Source organism: Mustelus asterias, unplaced genomic scaffold (assembly GCF_964213995.1).
Source record: "Mustelus asterias unplaced genomic scaffold, sMusAst1.hap1.1 HAP1_SCAFFOLD_872, whole genome shotgun sequence".
In the NCBI taxonomy this organism is placed as follows: Eukaryota; Metazoa; Chordata; class Chondrichthyes; order Carcharhiniformes; family Triakidae; genus Mustelus; species Mustelus asterias.
Window position 1 is genome coordinate 60,674 of NW_027590818.1, and position 23,689 is coordinate 84,362.

A 23,689-nucleotide genomic window follows, 5' to 3' on the forward strand; every position below is an offset into this window, starting at 1 on the left:
CCGTTTTGTCAGTGGGAGAAAATTGCAAAATTCAATGTGACAGAAAAAGAACTGAGACACACACACACTCCAGTGAACTGACTGTGAATCGAGCTTTAACCAGTTACACAGCCTGAAAAACATCACACCATTCACAGTGGGGAGAAACCATACACATGGTCTGTATGTGGATGAGGCTTCAACTAATCATCCAACCTGGAGAGACAGAAGGACACCAGCACCGTGGACAAACCGTGGAAATGTGAGGATTGTGGTAAAGGATTCAATTATCCATCCCGGTTGGAAACCCATCGACACGGTCACATTGGGGCAGGGAAAATGGAGAAACCATGGAAATGTGATGATTGTGGTAAAGGATTCAATTATCCGTACTTGCTGGAAAACCATAGACACAGTCACACTGGAGAGAGGCCATTCATCTGTTCTGTGTGTGGGAAAGGATTCACTACCTCATCCCACCTGCTGTTACACCAGCGAACTCACACTGAGGAGAGGCCGTTCAGCTGCTCCACCTGTGGAAAGGGGTTCTCATGTTCATCCAACCTCAGTGCACATCAGCGAGTTCACACTGGGGAGAGATCGTTCACCTGCTCCTTGTGTGGGAAGGAGTTTGCTGGGCCATCCGGTCTTTGGTCACACCAGCGAATTCACACAGGAGAGAAGCCATTCACCTGTTCTGTGTGTGGTAAGAGATTCACTCTGTCATCTAACCTGCTGTCACACCGAGTTCACACAGAGGAGAGACCGTTCAGCTGCACTTCCTGTGGAAAGAGGTTCAGGTCTTCATCCAACCTCAGTGCACACAAGCGAGTTCACACTGGGGAAAGGCCGTTCACCTGTTCCACGTGTGGGAGGGAATTCACCAATTCATCCGGCCTCCTGTCACATCAGCGAATTCACACTGAGGAGAAGCCATTTATTTGCACCTACTGTGGAAAGAGTTTCAGGCAGTTATCAATCCTCACTGCTCATCAACGCACTCACACTGGGGAGAGACCATTCACTTGCTCCATGTGTGGGAAGGGATACACTCAGTCTGGCAGCCTGCATTTACACGAGCTCACCCACACTGGGGAGAGGCCATTCACCTGCTCTGTGTGTGGGAAGGGATACACTCGGTCATCCCACTTGCTGACACATCTGCAAGTTCACAATTGCCTCCAGGAGTTGGATTTTGCAGTTCCTGCCGCTGTTAATCACATCCAGGATTGATAGTCTGACAATATTTGGTTTGTTTCTGCTGACATTAACAATCGCTACAACTGGCTGAAGTTTAATATTCTGAAATGTCACTGATTTTCAGGGCTGTTGTGTCCCTTTTTAAAAGCACCATCTGTGATTTTTTTTAAATTCAGGAACTCTCAACAGGAACTTCTTTATAATAAGTTTATGAACTTTTCCTGCAATCTGAAATTGATGTTTGGTGCAAACTGTACAATTCAGTGTCTGAAAGGTTCCACTGCTTAAGATTTCCAATGAGAAAATGCTGACAATTCTTACTGACTTGCACATTATTCACAGTGACACTTCCACGATCATATTTAATTATCAAGGAACATAAAACAATGCACAGATACTTGTTAGAACTGAACTTGAATATTGCTGAAAAGAGAGATCTGTTGCTGAATCTCTTCATCATGCACTCACCAGGACAAACAGAAGAATGCCAAATTTCAAATGATCACAATAGGTGGACTCTCATTGACTTGAAGCATCACCATGGAGAAATCAATAGAAGACTGTAGGTTTCTCAAGCTTCTGGGAAATTCAAAAAAGGTGCAAGGCTTGAAAATTCTCGTTTTGTTTGCAGGGAAAGGATCGCTGCGTATAAATGTAAGTTGCTTCTTGCAACTATAACTGATCCGTATTATGAACTCGACTGATTATCTTCAATTGATTATGTGTAGCTATTGACACACTCAGGATTGTTCAGCAAGTGCTGCCCAATCTGTAATCACAGTAAACATTGTATTTTTGGTTTTGTGAGTGTGGGCTGCTGAAAAAAATCATGACCTATTCTGACAAATCAAAGAACATGCTGTCTTATTCTATCAGCCACTCACTGGGATTTACAGCCTACGACCCAGCACTGCACTGGCAAAGATATTCAGAATGTGGAGATGCCGGCGTTGGACTGGGGTGAACACAGTAAGAGTTTTAACTATACCAGGTTAAAGGAGACACTCTGTGCACTGTTTGAGGGCACATTTCCACTCCATCTGACGAAGGAGCAGCGCTCCGAAAGCTAATGGTATTTGCTACCAAATAAACCTGTTGGACTTTAACCTGGTGTTGTTAAAAGATATTCATACCCAGCCTTGCTCATTTGTGTGGGAGGCTGAATACCTTTTTGGTGCTGGCAGCTAATTCGTGGAAAGTATCACTCGTGTAACCACGACATAGTCGCAGAATGAAACAGATTAGTGTTCCCTCTGTATTGTGCAGCCTTGTGATTGTGCTAAAGGCCATCACTTTCAGATCTGAAAAGTGCCTGGGTCAAGGTCAAATTACCCCAGAAAGGGACATTTTCTCTCAAATCTGAAGCAACAGGTTAAACAAATCATTTCACACTGAAACACATCTTCAACGTTGCGGTAGTTTGTTCAGTTACACACTTGGTGGTCACGTGACTCTGGTTGTCGCATTCCTGAGCTTCATTGGAGGGATTCCTCACATGAGCCGAGTTTGAGGAGAGTATCTCTGGCCTCCAGTGATGCAGCCGCTGAATCTATTCCTGGAAAAAACACATTTGGAATATTGTGATCATGCTGCCTGAATCCATCAGAAAATGTTGTATTCAAGTGTGGGGGGGATAATGTTCACTGTTTTATATTCGGGTCTGGGTGGGATAATGTTCACTGTTTTATATTTGGGTCTGGGGGGATTAATGTTCACTGTTTTATATTCGGGTCTGGGGGGGATAATGTTCACTGTTTTATATTCGGGTCTGGGGGGGATAATGTTCACTGTTTTATATTCGGGTCTGGGGGGGATAATGTTCACTGTTTTATATTCGGGTCTGGGGGATAATGTTCACTGTTGTATATTCGGGTCTGGGGGAGATAATGTTCACTGTTTTATATTCGGGTCTGGGGGGATAATGTTCACTGTTTTATATTCGGGTCTGGGGGATAATGTTCACTGTTTTATATTCGGGTCTAGAGGGGATAATGTTCACTGTTTTATATTCGGGTCTGGGGGGATAATGTTCACTGTTTTATATTCGGGTCTAGAGGGGATAATGTTCACTGTTTTATATTCAGGTCTGGGGGATAATGTTCATTGTTTTATATTCGGGTCTGGGGGGGATAATGTTCACTGTTTTATATTCAGGTCTGGGGGATAATGTTCACTGTTTTATATTCGGGTCTGGGGGGGATAATGTTCACTGTTTTATATTCGGGTCTGGGGGGATAATGTTCACTGTTTTATATTCGGGTCTAGAGGGGATAATGTTCACTGTTTTATATTCAGGTCTGGGGGATAATGTTCATTGTTTTATATTCGGGTCTGGGGGGGATAATGTTCACTGTTTTATATTCAGGTCTGGGGGATAATGTTCACTGTTTTATATTCGGGTCTGGGGGGGATAATGTTCACTGTTTTATATTCCGGTCTGGGGGGATAATGTTCACTGTTTTATATTCGGGTCTGCGGGATAATGTTCACTGTTTTATATTCGGGTCTGGGGGGATAATGTTCACTGTTTTATATTTGGGTCTGGGGGGGATAATGTTCACTGTTTTATATTCGGGTCTGGGGGGGATAATGTTCACTGTTTTATATTCGGGTCTGGGGGATAATGTTCACTGTTTTATATTCGGGTCTGGGAGGGATAATGTTCACTGTTTTATATTCGGGTCTGGGGGATAATGTTCACTGTTTTATATTCGGGTCTGGGGGATAACGTTCACTGTTTTATATTCGGGTCTGGGGGGATAATGTTCACTGTTTTATATTCGGGTCTGGAGGGGAGATAATGTTCACTGTTTTATATTCCGGTCTGCGGGGATAATGTTCACTGTTTTATATTCGGGTCTGCGGGATAATGTTCACTGTTTTATATTCGGGTCTGGGGGATAATGTTCACTGTTTTATATACGGGTCTGGGGGGAGAATGTTCACTGTTTTATATTCGGGTCTGGGGGGGGATAATGTTCACTGTCTGGGGTTTGTGAGCTCGGGTTGATTCTGCCGACGGTGCATTCTCACTCGGCCCCGGTGACTGCTGCATTTTTCCAGCACCTTCTGTTTTAATTTTAAGTGGAACCTTAATATCTGCTTAGTACACAGGACAATTTATCTTTCCAGGGGTGAGTGTGTCTGAGAGGTATGCAACTGGAAAACATTTTCCATTCATCTCCTATATTGCTGCAGTATATATACATTGTTCTCACTCTGCCAGCAGGGCTGAGAGATTAATTGATCAATCTTAAAGACATGCTGACTGGGCAGGATGAGCCAAATGGTTTCCATCTGTGATGTATCATTCCATAAAACAGAATATTCAGCATCAGGAGAAAGAAAGTGAAAGAAACCAATCTCTGTGTGATTTACCCAACCAATGTGAGCACCTTCAGGGGAGCAGAGAGAGAGGGAAACCAGTGGGAAAAGTTTTAAAAGCTCGGAGTATTCCCACAGGAGAGCACTGGTTGAAATCAATTTTAGAAATAGAGAATGGCAGCGCACAAATTCCGAGGAATGCATTTAAAAAAATTAATTGATCTTAATTGCACAAGATAATTTTCTATTATTGTCTTTGATTGACAATGACGCCTTTAATTCCCAGGTGCCCCTGCGGGTGTGAAAGTGTCCTATTCATTCCACAGGAGCCGATTGCGCAGGCGCAGTGCTGTATCTGGAGCATGCGCAGTGTCACTTTGCTCGGAGTCCTGTGAATGTGGGAGACGCTTTTTTCAGCGGGTGAATCAGTGGGGCTGCAGAAGAAATGGAGCCGGGAGTCGGGGTAGGGAGGGAGCTATGGCTTCACAAACATCCGCTGTAGGCCGCACGGCCCGAATAAGACCCTGCAGGTCCCGGGTTTACAGCTCCGAGGCTTTTATCCCGGGAACAGGCCCCGGTTATCGGCCGCCATCTTGTTTCAGCGGAGAGCGCATGCGCTGCTGTCGGTGGCGGGTCACAATGGGCGTGGTTTCAGGGGCTGGTTCAGAACCTCTGTCTTCAGAGGGACAATAGAATCATAGAAACCCTACAGCACAGAAAGAGGCCATTCGGCCCATCGAGTCTGCACCGACCACAATCCCACCCAGGCCCTACCCCCACATATTTACCCGCTAATCCCTCTAACCTACGCATCCCAGGACTCTAAGGGGCAATTTTTAACCTGGCCAATCAACCTAACCTGCACATCTTTGGACTGTGGGAGGAAACCGGAGCACCCGGAGGAAACCCACGCAGACACGAGGAGAATGTGCAAACTCCACACAGACAGTGACCCGAGCCGGGAATCGAACCCGGGACCCTGGAGCTGTGAAGCAGCAGTGCTAACCACTGTGCTACCGTGCCGCATATCAGTTTGCATTTCAAAATTGAATTGAGAATGTCTGGGAGCAAATGGTAAAATGAGGTTTGAGACACCAGCTGCAATTATTTTCTGTGACTGATGATACCTTTGTGCCTGTGCAGGAGGTAATTCCCCTGCTGTTGTGGCACAAATAAAATGGAGCCTTTCCAAGGAACAGGCCCATGTTAATGGTCACCGTGGTGTTTCATTGGTGGGCAGAGCACATGTGCCTATTGTGGTAACAACAGAGTCAGTGGGGCTGCACGTCCCCTGACTTGGAAGGAAAATAGTTGACTCCTTGATTGTACTCTCAATCTGTACATGGTCTGGAGGACTGAATCCAGCTGGAGGGAGAGGGAGCTGGGCTCAGAGTGGAGATGGGGCAATGAGTTTGATTTCAGCTCAGGGACAAGAGAGAGTGTGTGGGATGGGGATTACAGCTCAAGATAAATAAGATGGAGAAATGTTTCGTGGAAACTGAAATTGTCTGTTCTTAAGTATTTTTTAAAAACTCTTTTTGCAGGGAACTGGAAGAGGAAGATTCACAGACAGGAAACTCAAACTAAACTTCAGATCAAAGTCTGACAGAGCCATTCGATTCATCATGACCTGAATATGATTGCTTTTGACAGTGGAGGGAGAAATCATTCACCGTTTTGTCAGTGGGAGAAAATTGCAAAATTCAATGTGACAGAAAAAGAACTGAGACACACACACACTCCAGTGAACTGACTGTGAATCGAGCTTTAACCAGTTACACAGCCTGAAAAACATCACACCATTCACAGTGGGGAGAAACCATACACATGGTCTGTATGTGGATGAGGCTTCAACTAATCATCCAACCTGGAGAGACAGAAGGACACCAGCACCGTGGACAAACCGTGGAAATGTGAGGATTGTGGTAAAGGATTCAATTATCCATCCCGGTTGGAAACCCATCGACACGGTCACATTGGGGCAGGGAAAATGGAGAAACCATGGAAATGTGATGATTGTGGTAAAGGATTCAATTATCCGTACTTGCTGGAAAACCATAGACACAGTCACACTGGAGAGAGGCCATTCATCTGTTCTGTGTGTGGGAAAGGATTCACTACCTCATCCCACCTGCTGTTACACCAGCGAACTCACACTGAGGAGAGGCCGTTCAGCTGCTCCACCTGTGGAAAGGGGTTCTCATGTTCATCCAACCTCAGTGCACATCAGCGAGTTCACACTGGGGAGAGATCGTTCACCTGCTCCTTGTGTGGGAAGGAGTTTGCTGGGCCATCCGGTCTTTGGTCACACCAGCGAATTCACACAGGAGAGAAGCCATTCACCTGTTCTGTGTGTGGTAAGAGATTCACTCTGTCATCTAACCTGCTGTCACACCGAGTTCACACAGAGGAGAGACCGTTCAGCTGCACTTCCTGTGGAAAGAGGTTCAGGTCTTCATCCAACCTCAGTGCACACAAGCGAGTTCACACTGGGGAAAGGCCGTTCACCTGTTCCACGTGTGGGAGGGAATTCACCAATTCATCCGGCCTCCTGTCACATCAGCGAATTCACACTGAGGAGAAGCCATTTATTTGCACCTACTGTGGAAAGAGTTTCAGGCAGTTATCAATCCTCACTGCTCATCAACGCACTCACACTGGGGAGAGACCATTCACTTGCTCCATGTGTGGGAAGGGATACACTCAGTCTGGCAGCCTGCATTTACACGAGCTCACCCACACTGGGGAGAGGCCATTCACCTGCTCTGTGTGTGGGAAGGGATACACTCGGTCATCCCACTTGCTGACACATCTGCAAGTTCACAATTGCCTCCAGGAGTTGGATTTTGCAGTTCCTGCCGCTGTTAATCACATCCAGGATTGATAGTCTGACAATATTTGGTTTGTTTCTGCTGACATTAACAATCGCTACAACTGGCTGAAGTTTAATATTCTGAAATGTCACTGATTTTCAGGGCTGTTGTGTCCCTTTTTAAAAGCACCATCTGTGATTTTTTTTAAATTCAGGAACTCTCAACAGGAACTTCTTTATAATAAGTTTATGAACTTTTCCTGCAATCTGAAATTGATGTTTGGTGCAAACTGTACAATTCAGTGTCTGAAAGGTTCCACTGCTTAAGATTTCCAATGAGAAAATGCTGACAATTCTTACTGACTTGCACATTATTCACAGTGACACTTCCACGATCATATTTAATTATCAAGGAACATAAAACAATGCACAGATACTTGTTAGAACTGAACTTGAATATTGCTGAAAAGAGAGATCTGTTGCTGAATCTCTTCATCATGCACTCACCAGGACAAACAGAAGAATGCCAAATTTCAAATGATCACAATAGGTGGACTCTCATTGACTTGAAGCATCACCATGGAGAAATCAATAGAAGACTGTAGGTTTCTCAAGCTTCTGGGAAATTCAAAAAAGGTGCAAGGCTTGAAAATTCTCGTTTTGTTTGCAGGGAAAGGATCGCTGCGTATAAATGTAAGTTGCTTCTTGCAACTATAACTGATCCGTATTATGAACTCGACTGATTATCTTCAATTGATTATGTGTAGCTATTGACACACTCAGGATTGTTCAGCAAGTGCTGCCCAATCTGTAATCACAGTAAACATTGTATTTTTGGTTTTGTGAGTGTGGGCTGCTGAAAAAAATCATGACCTATTCTGACAAATCAAAGAACATGCTGTCTTATTCTATCAGCCACTCACTGGGATTTACAGCCTACGACCCAGCACTGCACTGGCAAAGATATTCAGAATGTGGAGATGCCGGCGTTGGACTGGGGTGAACACAGTAAGAGTTTTAACTATACCAGGTTAAAGGAGACACTCTGTGCACTGTTTGAGGGCACATTTCCACTCCATCTGACGAAGGAGCAGCGCTCCGAAAGCTAATGGTATTTGCTACCAAATAAACCTGTTGGACTTTAACCTGGTGTTGTTAAAAGATATTCATACCCAGCCTTGCTCATTTGTGTGGGAGGCTGAATACCTTTTTGGTGCTGGCAGCTAATTCGTGGAAAGTATCACTCGTGTAACCACGACATAGTCGCAGAATGAAACAGATTAGTGTTCCCTCTGTATTGTGCAGCCTTGTGATTGTGCTAAAGGCCATCACTTTCAGATCTGAAAAGTGCCTGGGTCAAGGTCAAATTACCCCAGAAAGGGACATTTTCTCTCAAATCTGAAGCAACAGGTTAAACAAATCATTTCACACTGAAACACATCTTCAACGTTGCGGTAGTTTGTTCAGTTACACACTTGGTGGTCACGTGACTCTGGTTGTCGCATTCCTGAGCTTCATTGGAGGGATTCCTCACATGAGCCGAGTTTGAGGAGAGTATCTCTGGCCTCCAGTGATGCAGCCGCTGAATCTATTCCTGGAAAAAACACATTTGGAATATTGTGATCATGCTGCCTGAATCCATCAGAAAATGTTGTATTCAAGTGTGGGGGGGATAATGTTCACTGTTTTATATTCGGGTCTGGGTGGGATAATGTTCACTGTTTTATATTTGGGTCTGGGGGGATTAATGTTCACTGTTTTATATTCGGGTCTGGGGGGGATAATGTTCACTGTTTTATATTCGGGTCTGGGGGGGATAATGTTCACTGTTTTATATTCGGGTCTGGGGGGGATAATGTTCACTGTTTTATATTCGGGTCTGGGGGATAATGTTCACTGTTGTATATTCGGGTCTGGGGGAGATAATGTTCACTGTTTTATATTCGGGTCTGGGGGGATAATGTTCACTGTTTTATATTCGGGTCTGGGGGATAATGTTCACTGTTTTATATTCGGGTCTAGAGGGGATAATGTTCACTGTTTTATATTCGGGTCTGGGGGGATAATGTTCACTGTTTTATATTCGGGTCTAGAGGGGATAATGTTCACTGTTTTATATTCAGGTCTGGGGGATAATGTTCATTGTTTTATATTCGGGTCTGGGGGGGATAATGTTCACTGTTTTATATTCAGGTCTGGGGGATAATGTTCACTGTTTTATATTCGGGTCTGGGGGGGATAATGTTCACTGTTTTATATTCCGGTCTGGGGGGATAATGTTCACTGTTTTATATTCGGGTCTGCGGGATAATGTTCACTGTTTTATATTCGGGTCTGGGGGGATAATGTTCACTGTTTTATATTTGGGTCTGGGGGGGATAATGTTCACTGTTTTATATTCGGGTCTGGGGGGGATAATGTTCACTGTTTTATATTCGGGTCTGGGGGATAATGTTCACTGTTTTATATTCGGGTCTGGGAGGGATAATGTTCACTGTTTTATATTCGGGTCTGGGGGATAATGTTCACTGTTTTATATTCGGGTCTGGGGGATAACGTTCACTGTTTTATATTCGGGTCTGGGGGGATAATGTTCACTGTTTTATATTCGGGTCTGGAGGGGAGATAATGTTCACTGTTTTATATTCCGGTCTGCGGGGATAATGTTCACTGTTTTATATTCGGGTCTGCGGGATAATGTTCACTGTTTTATATTCGGGTCTGGGGGATAATGTTCACTGTTTTATATACGGGTCTGGGGGGAGAATGTTCACTGTTTTATATTCGGGTCTGGGGGGGGATAATGTTCACTGTCTGGGGTTTGTGAGCTCGGGTTGATTCTGCCGACGGTGCATTCTCACTCGGCCCCGGTGACTGCTGCATTTTTCCAGCACCTTCTGTTTTAATTTTAAGTGGAACCTTAATATCTGCTTAGTACACAGGACAATTTATCTTTCCAGGGGTGAGTGTGTCTGAGAGGTATGCAACTGGAAAACATTTTCCATTCATCTCCTATATTGCTGCAGTATATATACATTGTTCTCACTCTGCCAGCAGGGCTGAGAGATTAATTGATCAATCTTAAAGACATGCTGACTGGGCAGGATGAGCCAAATGGTTTCCATCTGTGATGTATCATTCCATAAAACAGAATATTCAGCATCAGGAGAAAGAAAGTGAAAGAAACCAATCTCTGTGTGATTTACCCAACCAATGTGAGCACCTTCAGGGGAGCAGAGAGAGAGGGAAACCAGTGGGAAAAGTTTTAAAAGCTCGGAGTATTCCCACAGGAGAGCACTGGTTGAAATCAATTTTAGAAATAGAGAATGGCAGCGCACAAATTCCGAGGAATGCATTTAAAAAAATTAATTGATCTTAATTGCACAAGATAATTTTCTATTATTGTCTTTGATTGACAATGACGCCTTTAATTCCCAGGTGCCCCTGCGGGTGTGAAAGTGTCCTATTCATTCCACAGGAGCCGATTGCGCAGGCGCAGTGCTGTATCTGGAGCATGCGCAGTGTCACTTTGCTCGGAGTCCTGTGAATGTGGGAGACGCTTTTTTCAGCGGGTGAATCAGTGGGGCTGCAGAAGAAATGGAGCCGGGAGTCGGGGTAGGGAGGGAGCTATGGCTTCACAAACATCCGCTGTAGGCCGCACGGCCCGAATAAGACCCTGCAGGTCCCGGGTTTACAGCTCCGAGGCTTTTATCCCGGGAACAGGCCCCGGTTATCGGCCGCCATCTTGTTTCAGCGGAGAGCGCATGCGCTGCTGTCGGTGGCGGGTCACAATGGGCGTGGTTTCAGGGGCTGGTTCAGAACCTCTGTCTTCAGAGGGACAATAGAATCATAGAAACCCTACAGCACAGAAAGAGGCCATTCGGCCCATCCAGTCTGCACCGACCACAATCCCACCCAGGCCCTCCCCCCCTATCCCTACATATTTTACTTTGCTACCCCCACCCCGTCCATACCCTTGACTTTCTTGTGGATCAAAACTTCAGCTTTGAATATATTCAATGACCTGCCTCCAATCCTCACTGGTGAAGACAGAGTTCCAGAGATCAACAACCCGCTGAGAGAAAAGATCTCTCTTCATAAATTTGAGATCCTTTATTTTTACTTGATTTCCACACCAGAGGAAACATCCTCTCAGCATCTACCTTGTTAAGCACCTTATATCATATGAATCATAGAATCCCTACAGTGTAGAAGGAGGCCATTCGGCCCATCGAGTCTGTACTGATCACAATCCCACCCAGGTCCCATCCCCACAACCCCATGCATTTGACACGAGGGTCAATTTAGCATAGCCAATCCACCTAACCCACACATCTTTGGACTGTGGGAGGAAACCAGAGCACCTGGACGAAACCCACGTAGACATGGGGAGAATGTGCAAACTCCATACAGACAGTGACCCAAGGCTGGAATTGAACCTGGGACCCTGGCGCTGTAAGGCAGCAGTGCTAGCCACCCTTAAATTCCCAGATGTTTCAATGTTTCACTTGGGCTTTTCTCTTTGGAGCGGAGGAGGTTGAGAGGAGACTTGATAAAGGTTTATAAGATGATGAGGGGGATAGATAGAGTGAACGTTCAAAGACTATTTCCTCGGGTGAATGGAGCGGTAACTAGGGGGCATAACTATAGGGTTCATGGTGGGAGATATAGGAAGGATGTCCGAGGTAGGTTCTTTACGCAGAGAGTGGTTGGGGTGTGGAATGGACTGCCTGCAGTGATAGTGGAGTCAGAAACTTTAGGAACATTTAAGAAGCTATTGGATAGGCACATGGAGTACTTCGGGATGATAGGGAGGAAATAGCTTGATCTGGGTTTCAGACAAAGCTCGGCACAACATCGTGTGCCGAAGGGCCTGTTCTGTGCTGTACTGTTCTATGAGATTACTTCTCAATCTTCTAATCTCCAAAGAGTACAGGCCCAAGCTGCTCAACCTCAAAGACAAAACTCCTCATTTCAGGAATCAACCAACTGAATCTTCTCTGAACTGTTTCCACTGCAATTTTGTCCCACTAAAGTAATTCTGTGCCAGGTTAAAGGAGGAGGGAATGTTTTGAATCTCTGTTCTGGACAGATGCTGATGGATTTTGGAAACTCCTTTTACAGGGGGTTAGAAGGGGAGGATTTACTCACAGCAAACTCAGACCAAAAGAAATGTTTGTGTGTCTTGAATTTCTAACCTTGAATTACACCGATAACTTTCCTCATTTACAGGGACAAGATCTGAAGATTGCAACATTTTTCCCGGACACCAATCTCTCTGAGATCTTTTCAGCTGCAGCAGATTTTAAAATGTGAAAACAGTGAAATGGTTTTGGGGTGAGTGTTAGTGAGCATTAATTTAAATTCAGAGCATGCTCTGATTCATTGGATCTCAGGCTATTATGACTCCTTTACCATGGATGGGGAGGCAATGGTGCAGTGATAGTGTTATTGGATTAGTAATACAGGGATCCAGGGCAATGCACTGTGAACCCTGGGTTCGAATCCGACTGTGGCAAATGTTGAAATTTGAATTCAGTATAAATCTAGAATTAGAAGTCCATTGATGATAATTGTCGTAAAAATCCATCCGATTTAATAATGTCCTTTAAAGAAGGAAATTACCACATCCCCCAGCAATGCAAACCACTCAGTTCAAGGGCAATGAGTTATGGGAATAGATGCTGACACTGCCAGCACATAGAGTCATAGAGCAATACAGCACGGATACAGGCCCTTGGGCCCAACTGATCCATGCCAACCATGGTGCCCTCCCACCTAGTCCCATGTTTGGCTCATATCCCTCTAATCCTTTCCAATTCATGTACTTATCCAAATGCTTTTTAAATGTTTAAACCTCCTGTTTGAACCTGCCTCAACCACTTTCTCTGGCAGCTCATTCCATGTACACACCACCCTCTGCATGAAGAAGTTGCCCCTCAGGTCCCTTTTAATCTTTCCCCTCTCATCTTAAACCTAGGCCCTCTAGTTTTCAATTCCCCTATCCTGGGAAAAAGACAATGTGGGTTCATCCTATCTATGCCCCTCATTATTTAATACACCTCAATATGGTCACCCCACACTCTCCTACATTCGAAGGAATAAAGCCCTAGCCTGTCCAACCTCTCGCGATCACTCAGGCCCATTAGTCCCGGCAACATCCTCATAAATCTTCTTTGCACTCTTTCCAGTTTATGAATGTCTTTCCTATGACAGGGTTACAAAACTGTACACAATACTCCAAGTGCAGCCTCACCAACGACTTATACAACTATAACATAATGTCCCAACTCCTATACTCAGTGCCCTGACTGATGAAGGCCAGTGTGCTAAATGCCTTCTTCACCACTCTGTCTACCTGTGACATCACTTTCAACAAACTATATACTTGTACTCCTGGGTTCCTCTGTTCCTCAACACTCCCCAGGGCCTTACCATTCACTGTGTAAGTCCTACCCTGGTTTGACTTTCCAAAATGCAACACTCACACTCAAGACCATAAGACATAGGAGCAGAATTATGCCACTCAGCCCATTGAGTCTGCTCCGCCATTCAATCATGGCTGATATTTTTCTCATCCCCATTCTCCTGCCTTTTTCCCATAACCCCAGATCCCCTGATTAATCAAGAACCGATCTATCTCTGTCTTAAAGACAGTCAATGACCTGGCCTTCACAGCCTTCTGCGGCAAAGAGTTCCACAAATTCACCACTCTCTGGCTGAAGAAATTCCTCCTTATCTCTGTTTTAAAGGATCGTCCCTTTAGCCTGAGGTTGTGCCTCTGTACTCTGTATTACCTGTACTGAAATCCATTTGCCAATCATCAGCCCACTTCTCTAACTGATCAACTGATCAAGATCCCCCTGTAATTTTTGATAACCTTCTTCACTATCAGCGATACCTCCTAATTTAGTATCGTCTGCAAACTTGCTAACCATGCTTTTTATGAATTTTTAAACGGCCATCCATTTCTCTGTTTCACCTCTGCCCTCCCTGATCAGCTCTCTGCCATTGTCTACCTTCCTCTGCCTCTAATAATGGGTGTATTTTAACTATTATTTCCGCAAGCTATGTCTTGATGAGGTTTTTACCACTTCACAACTCTGTTCACTGCTGATTTACCAGCTTAGTCTCACAATGTTCAGGAATTGTTTCTCTTCCACTGGAGATCATTTCCCTTCCACTTCTGAGCTTATATTGACCAACAAAATCTGATACATTTTTATTTCCTGTAATTCATTCTGCCCACCCTGAAACATTAATCTTCTTTCTGTCTAAAAGGATGGTCTCTTTCCAAATGTTCACAATTAAAGGGCAGGAGATGGCTGACATTTAAGGGGACAGTAAATTAATATAGGAGAGAGATATGTCCAGTGTTATTATATGGTACCCAGATTAGATATTTATGTTGCTGTATAAAATATATTTATTATTATTTCTTGGATTGTAATATAATCCTGTAGCGATGTTATACATTTCCAGTCATAAAGTCATTACAGCACAGAAGGAATCCATTCGGTAACTCGAGTCCATGCTGACTCTCTGTATAACATTCCAGTCCCATTCCCACTCTATATCCCCATTCTCCTGAAAGTTTATTTCCTTCAAGTGCCCATCCACTTTCATTTTTAAATAGAATCCATAGATATGGATGGAGATTTACAACTTTTTGGGAATGAAGTAGGAAAGAATGTTCCAGAGAAACTAGAATTGTCTGCTCTGAATTTCTATCCTATACTGACTGTGATGACTTTTGCAAACTCATTTCACAGGATTTTGAACGAGGAATCACAGGCAAAAATCTCAACCGTTCTGAATATCTTGTAATATGGAACGGTAGCTACGTTATATATTTCCAGACGTCTCTTCCCTCAGAGGGTTGTTAGTCTTTTGGATTTCTCTTCCCCAAGGACCATTGGAGGCTGAGGATCATTGAATATATTCCAGTTAGACAGATCTTTGACTGACAAGGGTGTCAAGGGTTATGGGGAACAGACAAGAAGATGGAGCAAAAGCTAATATGTGAGGGGATTTCTTCACTCAAGGATGTGGTAAAGCTTTGGAATTCTCAACCCCTGAGGACAGTGAAGCCTCAGTCATCAACTATTTTCAAGAGAGAGATTGATTGGTTTCTAGATATTGAAGATATCAAGGGATATGGATTTAGTGCGGGGAGAATGATGCTGAGGTAGATGAACGAATTATCTCATTGAATAGTTTAAAAGGCTCGATGGGCCAAGTGGCCGACTGCAGCTCCTATTTGTTATGGTCTCTGTGTCCAGGACATGAAGCAGTGAGCATGGATCTGTCAATCAGCCTCAATCAGCACCTTCAGGAGAATTGGGAGGGTGAATATTAGATACAGCAGAGTGAGAATGGAGGGAGAGTGTGTGGGATGGAGATTTACAGCTTTTTGGGGAATGAGAGAGGAAAGAATGTTCCATAGAAACTAGAATTGTCTGTTCTGAATTTCTATCCTGTACTGACACTGATGACTTTTGTAAACTTGTTTTACAGGATATTGAAAGAGGAATCACAGGCCGAAATCTCAAACGTCACGTCAGATCTGACAGAGTTATATTCCTTGGGAGCTGAATATCATTGGACTTTGAATCTGGAAGGAGAAATGATTGTCCGGTCTGTTGATTTGAAAAGATTTGAAATGTCAGTGTGACTGGAAAAGCACCAACACACGGCCACACTCGAGTGAGAGTGTTCCAGTGCACTGACTAAAGAGCTTTAACCAGTTACACAGCCTGAATAAATATCACACCATTCACAGCGGGGAGAGACTGTACTCGTGTTCTGTGTGTGGACGCGGCTTCAACTGATTGTCCACCCAAGAGAGTGGCAAGGACACCTGCACCATGGAGAAACCATGGAAATGTGGGGACTGTGGGAAGAGATACAGATACCCATCAGAGCTGGAAGCTCATCGGCGCAGCCACACTGGGGAGAGACCATTCACCTGCTCTCAGTGTGGGGAGGGATTCACTCAGTCATCCAGCCTGCGGTCACACCAGCGAGTTCACACTGGGGAGAGACCATTCACCTGCTCTCAGTGTGGGAAGGGATTCACTCGGTCATCCGACCTGCGGTCACACGAGCGAGTTCACACTGGAGAGAGGCCGTTCACCTGCTCTCAGTGTGGGGAGGGATTCAGTCATTTATCCACCTTGCGCACACACCGGCGATTTCACACTGGGGAGAGGCCGTTCACCTGCACTGTGTGTGGGAAGGGATTCACTCGGTCATCCGACCTGCGGGCACACCAGCGAGTTCACACTGGGGAGAGGCCGTTCACCTGCTCTCAGTGTGGGGAGGGATTCACTTGGTCATCTGACCTGCGGGCACATGCATGCGTTCATACTGGGGAGAGGCCGTTCACCTGCTCTCAGTGTGGGGAGGGATTCACTCGGTCATCCCACCTGCAGAGACACCGGCGCGTTCACACTGGGGAGAGGCAGTTCATCTGTTCTCAGTGTGGGAAGGGATTCTGTGATTCATCCAGCCTGCTGAGACACCAGCGAGTTCACACTGGGGAGAGGCCATTCACCTGCTCTCAGTGTGAGAAGGGATTCACACGATTATCCAACCTGCGGACACACCAGCGAGTTCACACTGGGGAGAAGCCGTTCACCTGCTCTGTGTGTGAGAAGAGATTCAGTCTTTCATCCGCCCTGCTGAGACACCAACGAGTTCACGAGTGATTCTAGGAATTATGGGACTGGACTTTCTTGACCACATTCCTGTTATTGTTTCTGCTCTCAGTTACATCCAGGACATTTTGTTCATTCTCACAGTTGGTCAATGGGGAGGGTCGGAGGGTTTCTTTCTGCTGGACTGGCCGGTCTCATGACTTTACTTCCAGTGGACTGATGGTATTTGAGTCTTGTTGCGAATACCTAGTTTCAAATTTCACACGGATCACAGAGCGACAGGGTGTTAGGAAGTTAAGAGTCGCTATTTCTGTTTGAAACTCCCCCAGATGCCCATCCAATTTCCTTTGTAATTGCTTATTGACTCCACTTCCTCCACCCTCGTAGGCAGCGAGTTCCAGGTCATTACCATTCGCTGCATCAGAATATTCTTCCTCACATCCCCCCTGCATCTCTGGCCCAAAACCATAAATCCCCTCGTCCTTGTCCCATCAGCTAATGGGGAACAGCTTTTCTTTGTCCACCTTATCTAAACCTGTCAGAATCTTGTCCACCTCGATCAAATCTCCCCTCAACCTCCTTTGCTCCAAGAGGAACAACCCCAGCCTGACATCGACAATAAAGAACAAACTAACAGAATATGTTAACACCTGAAATCAAATGGGAATGTTTAATTTCTGTTTTAAAGATATTGTGAATATATTGTCCTGGACAATAAAGGAATTAGAATAACTCACCTTGGGAGTAGTTGAATGGAATATATCAATCTGGTATCCACCTATAATCTCGTGAAAGTCTGGAATGTGTAGCTGGAAATCCCTCCCTAACAGCACTGTGAGTGTACTTACACCTCAGGCATTGTAGCAGTTCAGGAAGGCAGTGTTGGCGCTGATCGTGGCCGAGGCAGCTACATACAGCCACATATTCTGTTATAATTGAAGGACTGCAGATTGAATGTGAGGCATTGTGGGACTGGACTATCTTGACCACATTCCTGTGACTGCTCAGTTTCTGCAATCACGGACCATTAAAGCTGCTTAGCAGGGTCCCAACAGAGGACCTGGTGAGAATATTTACTCAGAATGAGTTAGATGATGATGATTTCTGTTTGTCAATTTTAAATTTTTAAAAAATTTCATTGGTCTGTTTTTTTTCTGTCTGTTTCCATGCTGTAAACCTCTATGCCTGTTTGCCCTGGATCAAACTGACACCCAGGAACTCTCAAATGTTGCAGCTTGAATGTGGACTAATAAACTATTTCTTTTATCCAATGATAATTTATTTTTGTTTTTAAGTAGTTTATTAACCTTACCACCTCTTGCTATACTATTTTGATCCTTAGGAACAGAATAAATCTTAGTCACTTAGCAGATACTCACCAAAAATCTAGCTTCTTCTCCTGTGGAAGAGTAAGATCACTTCCTAAAGGCTGGGAAAGTTAGAAAGCACAACAGCACCTCTTTTCCTTCCTTCCCTGACTCCCTTAATTACCCAACTCTCAGCACTCTATTCTAAGCTGCTCAAGTGATGCCGGTTCAGAGCTGTTTCTGAGCTGTCGATTCAATACAATACTCACTTGCTGACATGGACATCAAGGCCTGTATGGGTCTCCAGGCCATCATGCACACCATCATGATAAGGAGGATGGAGCTGGTGTTGCCAGCCATGTACATGATGAACAGATTCATGGGCAGCTGTTTCAATGGGCCCAAGGCGATGAAAACAGAAAGTGAGCAGGGTATCAGTAAAGGGGACCGGTTAGGGGAGGCCATATACTGATCTTATACCCAGGCCTGGAAGTAAGGATGATGATTAACCCTTTATCACACAGGCTGCTGTGGTTCACCAAGGTGCTTTATCACCATGGACAAACCAGGGGCGTTGTCAGTCACACACTAAAGGCACATTCAAATCCAACTTACTTTCTCAACCAGGATCCGGTCTGTTTCTTGGATGCAGATGTCCGGTAGCTGTTTGTCTGAATATACGACTGGGTACATGGAGACTCTCTGGCTATACTGTTGACCACGGCTCCTATGAGAAACAGAAAACACAAATTGGTCACCCTTTCAGGACCTTCTTTAAAGAGGGAGTCTCTCTGTTGAGGACCCCAATGTGGTGACAATAGTGCCAGCATGAACTAAAGCTTGGGCAAACCTCGGACACACACTGCCGTTGTGTCCACTGAACTGCCACGGGAATGGAGGATGGCAGAAGTGGATTAGTGTCAATTGATAATCAGGGTGCCAATCCACTTGCCCTCCATTTAGGGACAAAGCGACAAATCACCACATGTACCAAATTGTGTCTTGAAAACAAACACTGAGGGACATTGAGAGAGATCCAGTTCAGCACCGGGTCCTGGAAACGAGCAGTCGTTCCTCCAACCACCACCGCAGTTGGCACCTGATCAGGTGGAGGGGCCGAAACCAAAAGGGCATCTCAGGGTCATGACCTGGGGAAAAGATGCCAAGTGGGGTCTGAGTGGTTTCTGGGGGATTTGAGGGGCTGCTTTGTGCTGAGGAGCTCGGTGAGGGGTAAAAGAGGCGTGAAAAACCCAGGGTTGGGAAGTTTTGGGTTGGTTCCACATCCCTGGGTCAGTGTGCGGTGGCGTCCCCTCGGGAGAGGCGGGCCGGCCCCGCTTGCCGCCTACTCGAGCCCCCGGCTCCCCGCGCGGCCTCCGCACTTGCTGCTGCCGCTCAGGTTAAGCTCGAGGGTCCACTTGCGCCAGCGAGCACGCTTGACAAGCCCCGCCCCTGCAGCCATGGCAACGCCGCCGATCGTTAACCGTCCCCCGCTTTCAAATCTGATTCCGATCAAGAGAAGAAGCCGCGCGCTTCCGTCAACAAAACACTCCCGCTGCAATGCGCATGTGCAAGCCCAACCGCCTGAGCGTTCTGCGGGCACCGCCTAAAGTCCCGCCCCACGTCGTCGCCATCTTTGTTAGGGGCACACCTGTTCCGACTCTCCACCTTCTGTCCAAATGGAGCACATTTGCCCCGCACAAAGATGGACATCACTTAACGTCAGAGATATTTGCAATATTGAGTCCAGATGATCCTTTGTCAAAGCAAAAAGACATAGAAAGTGGGAGATATTTATACTGCAGGGTGAGGGGATGAAAGATGAGCTGTAGCCACAGAAACCAGGGGAAAAGACTGCGAATGGCCGTCACATTCTCTCTTTGGACAGCCATTACAGCACCAGGGACTCAGGTTTGTTTCTCGGCTTGGGGTGTCTGTGCGGAGTCCGCACGTTCTCCAGGTGTTCCTGCTTCCTCCCACACACCACCTTTTTCTTCTCATGAAAATCCAGTATTTCCGATCGCCCTGAATGAATTTTGAGGTTCAGGTCAGAGCGAAGAAATAAAAGCAAAAATCTGTGGATGCTGAAATCTGAAACAAAAACTGAAAATGAACCACTGTGGTAAATGCATCATTCTCAATCTATTTTACCAGGTATTTGTTTCATTATTCAACATTTAATATCGATACATTTATTTATTCTGCATCTCCTGATTCTGAATTGAATATCTCTGACATATGCAGCATTGAATTGCAACTATGACTGACCAACAAAACAGATCGAGTCACTGGTTAACGCACACCCCATGATGCTCATTTGAGATTGACCACAATCAGTTTATAAACAAAATCAAATATCTTTAATGGGAAGAGATTTAAGAATGACCAGTTAGTTTATTCTGGGTGTGAAATATCCTGGTGCCTAAATCCCATTCATCTATAGGAAAGTCCAGTAGATCTGCACTGAGCCTCGATTTCCTCATCAGCATGAATGGTTTTCCCGATATCTTTATTATGAAAACCGATTTTAAAAAGATGTTTCTGTGCAATGTGCACCAATTCCTCGAGTTCAGTTACAGTATCACTTGTGTCTGTCTTTATGAGCACACACTACTATTAGACATGTTTCAGATGGTGATTAACAACATTGGTCTACATCTATAAAGCCATGCATCGAACAAGTTGCTAATATATGCACGGTGTCAAAATACAAACATTTCTTTCCTGCAACTGCATCTAAAAATGCAGCATTTCTGATTTTCCTGAAAGCATTTGAGACTGAGGTCAAAACAAACATAATATGGCAACATCGAGAATTGGATAATGTTCAGCAAATAACCAACATTATGCATACTTCCTGAAATGATAAAGTTTCTGTCTGGTTTTGAACCAGGGACTTCTCACGCGTGAGGCAAACACGATAACCACTACACTACAGAAACTACCAGCAGTTAGGTGCAGCCAATCGACCTGTCTGCAAGGTTCAACTCTGCTGTGTTGCTGCAGGTTCTCATGGTTAGACTATCCACCAGTATCTATTACAAGCCCACCGACTTCCACAACTATCTTGGCTGCAGCTCTTCACACCCCACATCCTGAAAGGACTCCATCCCATTCTCTTCATTCTTTCAACTCCGCCGCATCTGTTCTGATGATGCCACTTTCCTAAATAGCGTTGCAGATATGTCTTTCTTCTTCACCAGTTGTGGTTTTCCACCTAATGTTGTTGACAGGGCTCTTGCCCCTGTCCACCCATCCCCCGAGCCACTGCTCTCACTCCCTCCCCTTCCTCTCAGAACCAGGACAGGGTTCCCCTTGTCTTCACTTTTCACCCAACCAGCCTCCGCATTCAAAGGATCATCCGCTGCCATTGCTGCCAATTCCAGCATGATGCCACTACCCAACACATCTTCCCCTCAGCCCCCCGCCCACTTCCCAGCATTCCACAAGGATCGTTCTCTCTGGGATACCCTGGTTCATGCCTCCATCCAACCAACATCCTATCCTCTACCCATGGCACCTTCCCATGCCATCGTAGAAGGTGCAACACCTGCCGCTTTAGCTCCTCCCTATTCACTTCCCGGGTTCTAAACACCCCTTTCAGGTGAGGCAGCGCTTCACATGCACCTTCTTCAATCTGGTCTATTCAATTCACTGCTCCCAATCCAGTCTACTCTACATCAGAGAGACCAAACACAAATTGGGTGACCACTTTGTTGAAAACCTTCAGTGCGTCCGCAAGCAGGACCCAGACCTTCCTGTCACTTGCCACTTCAACACACCACCCTGCTCTCCTGCCCACATGTCCGTCCTTGGCCTTTTCCAATGTTCTAGTGAACCCCAATGCAAATTGGAGGAACAGAACCTCATCTTCCGATTGGGCACTTTACAGCCTTCCAGACTGAACATTGAGTTCAACAACTTCAGAGCATGATTCTCCCCTCCACCTTCACCCCATTTCCATTTATTTTATTTCATTTTGTTTCTTCTTTTCATCTCATTCATCCATTTTATCATACTTCTTTCTCACTTCCATTTTTCAACTTCTTCATCCCTGCTCTCCTTCTCGCCCGCACCCGCCCCCTCCCCCCCACCAACCCCCCCTCCATTCAGGGCAAACCATCTGTACCTCTGCTCTACCATTCTGATTAACACTTTTCACACCTCTCTCAGCCTTCTGCATTCTCCTTTTCATTCCCCTTGTCCAATTACAGCATCCCCCCTTCCACCCTCATAATATAAATCTTGTCTGATTTTCTTTGCCCTTAGCTCTGATGAAGGGTCATCCAAACTCGAAACGTTGGCGAGTTACTCAATATTTGTTTCGTTATTCAATATTAAATATGAATCCATGTATTTAATACATACATCTTCATTCTGAGTTGAATATCTCGGGAATATGCAACATTGCATTGCAAACATTACTGACCAATAAAAGAAATCGAGTTACTGGGTAATACACATTCCATGGTGCTTATTTGAGACAGTCAGCTTTTAAACAATATCAAACATCCTAAAAGGGAAAAGATTTAATAATGATTTGCCAGTTATACTTGATCCCTCTTTATTCTGCATGTGAAACATTCTGGCGCCTAAATCCCGTTCATCTATAGAAAAGTCCAGCAGATCTACACTGAGTTTCGATTTACTCATCTCCCTGAGTGATTTTTCCCCATTTCTTTATTATGAAGAACAATTTTAAAAATATGCTTCCGGGAAATGTGCGCCATTTCCTCTCGTTCAGTTACAGTTTCACTTGTGTCTGTCTTTATGAGCACACACGACTATGACACATGTTTCAGATGATGATTAACTATGTTAGTCTGCACTTGTAAAACCATTATATTCTGTTATGGACTGAACAAGTTGCTAATATGCGCACAGTGTCAAAATACACACATTTATTTCCTCATTGCGTCTTAAAACACAGCATTTCTGATTTTGCTGAAAGCATTTGTGGCCGAGTTCAGAGCAAAGATAACATGGTTACAACATGGAGAATCGGATAATGTTCAGCAACAACTACCATGCAAAACTTCCCTCACGCTAAATGAAGAACTATGATTAATGTTTCTGCCCGGTTTCGAACCGGGGACCTTTCGCGTGTGAGGCGAACGTGATAACCACTACACTACAGAAACAACTGATAGCATAGCGCCGCCAATTGGCCTGGCCACAATGTTCAACACCATTGTGTTGCCGCAGGTTTGAATGGTTATACTGAGAGCCCATGTCACTCAATACAAGACAAAAACAGTTTCTTTCAACCTGCTTTCTCAACTTATCTTGAACTTCAACCTTTAAAAGCGGTCGCCCGGCAAATATCGAAGGAAGCAATGATTTCTGCTCAATCATTAATGCATCATTCTCATCTTCCTTCGAATAATTTCAACCAGTTCTACCCAGTATTT

General features: G+C 44.9%; 1 protein-coding gene and 1 non-coding gene across 2 annotated transcripts; one reads left to right on the forward strand and one right to left on the reverse strand.

Annotated features, from left to right (window-relative positions):
• Positions 1 to 318: 318 nt before the first annotated feature.
• On the forward strand, positions 319 to 1,212 carry LOC144487557 (uncharacterized). The gene has a single exon (XM_078205643.1). The coding sequence runs from the start codon at positions 319 to 321 to the stop codon at positions 1,210 to 1,212; it is 894 nt and encodes a 297-aa protein (XP_078061769.1).
• A 22,134-nt stretch (positions 1,213 to 23,346) lies between these two features.
• Positions 23,347 to 23,419, reverse strand: trnav-cac (transfer RNA valine (anticodon CAC)). The gene has a single exon. It is a non-coding gene; the product is annotated as a tRNA-Val (tRNA).
• Positions 23,420 to 23,689: the final 270 nt, after the last annotated feature.

What these genes read in the sequence shown, in the direction of transcription:
- LOC144487557 (XM_078205643.1), top strand. Translation starts at nt 319, where the DNA reads ATGGAGAAACCATGGAAATGTGATGATTGTGGTAAAGGATTCAATTAT.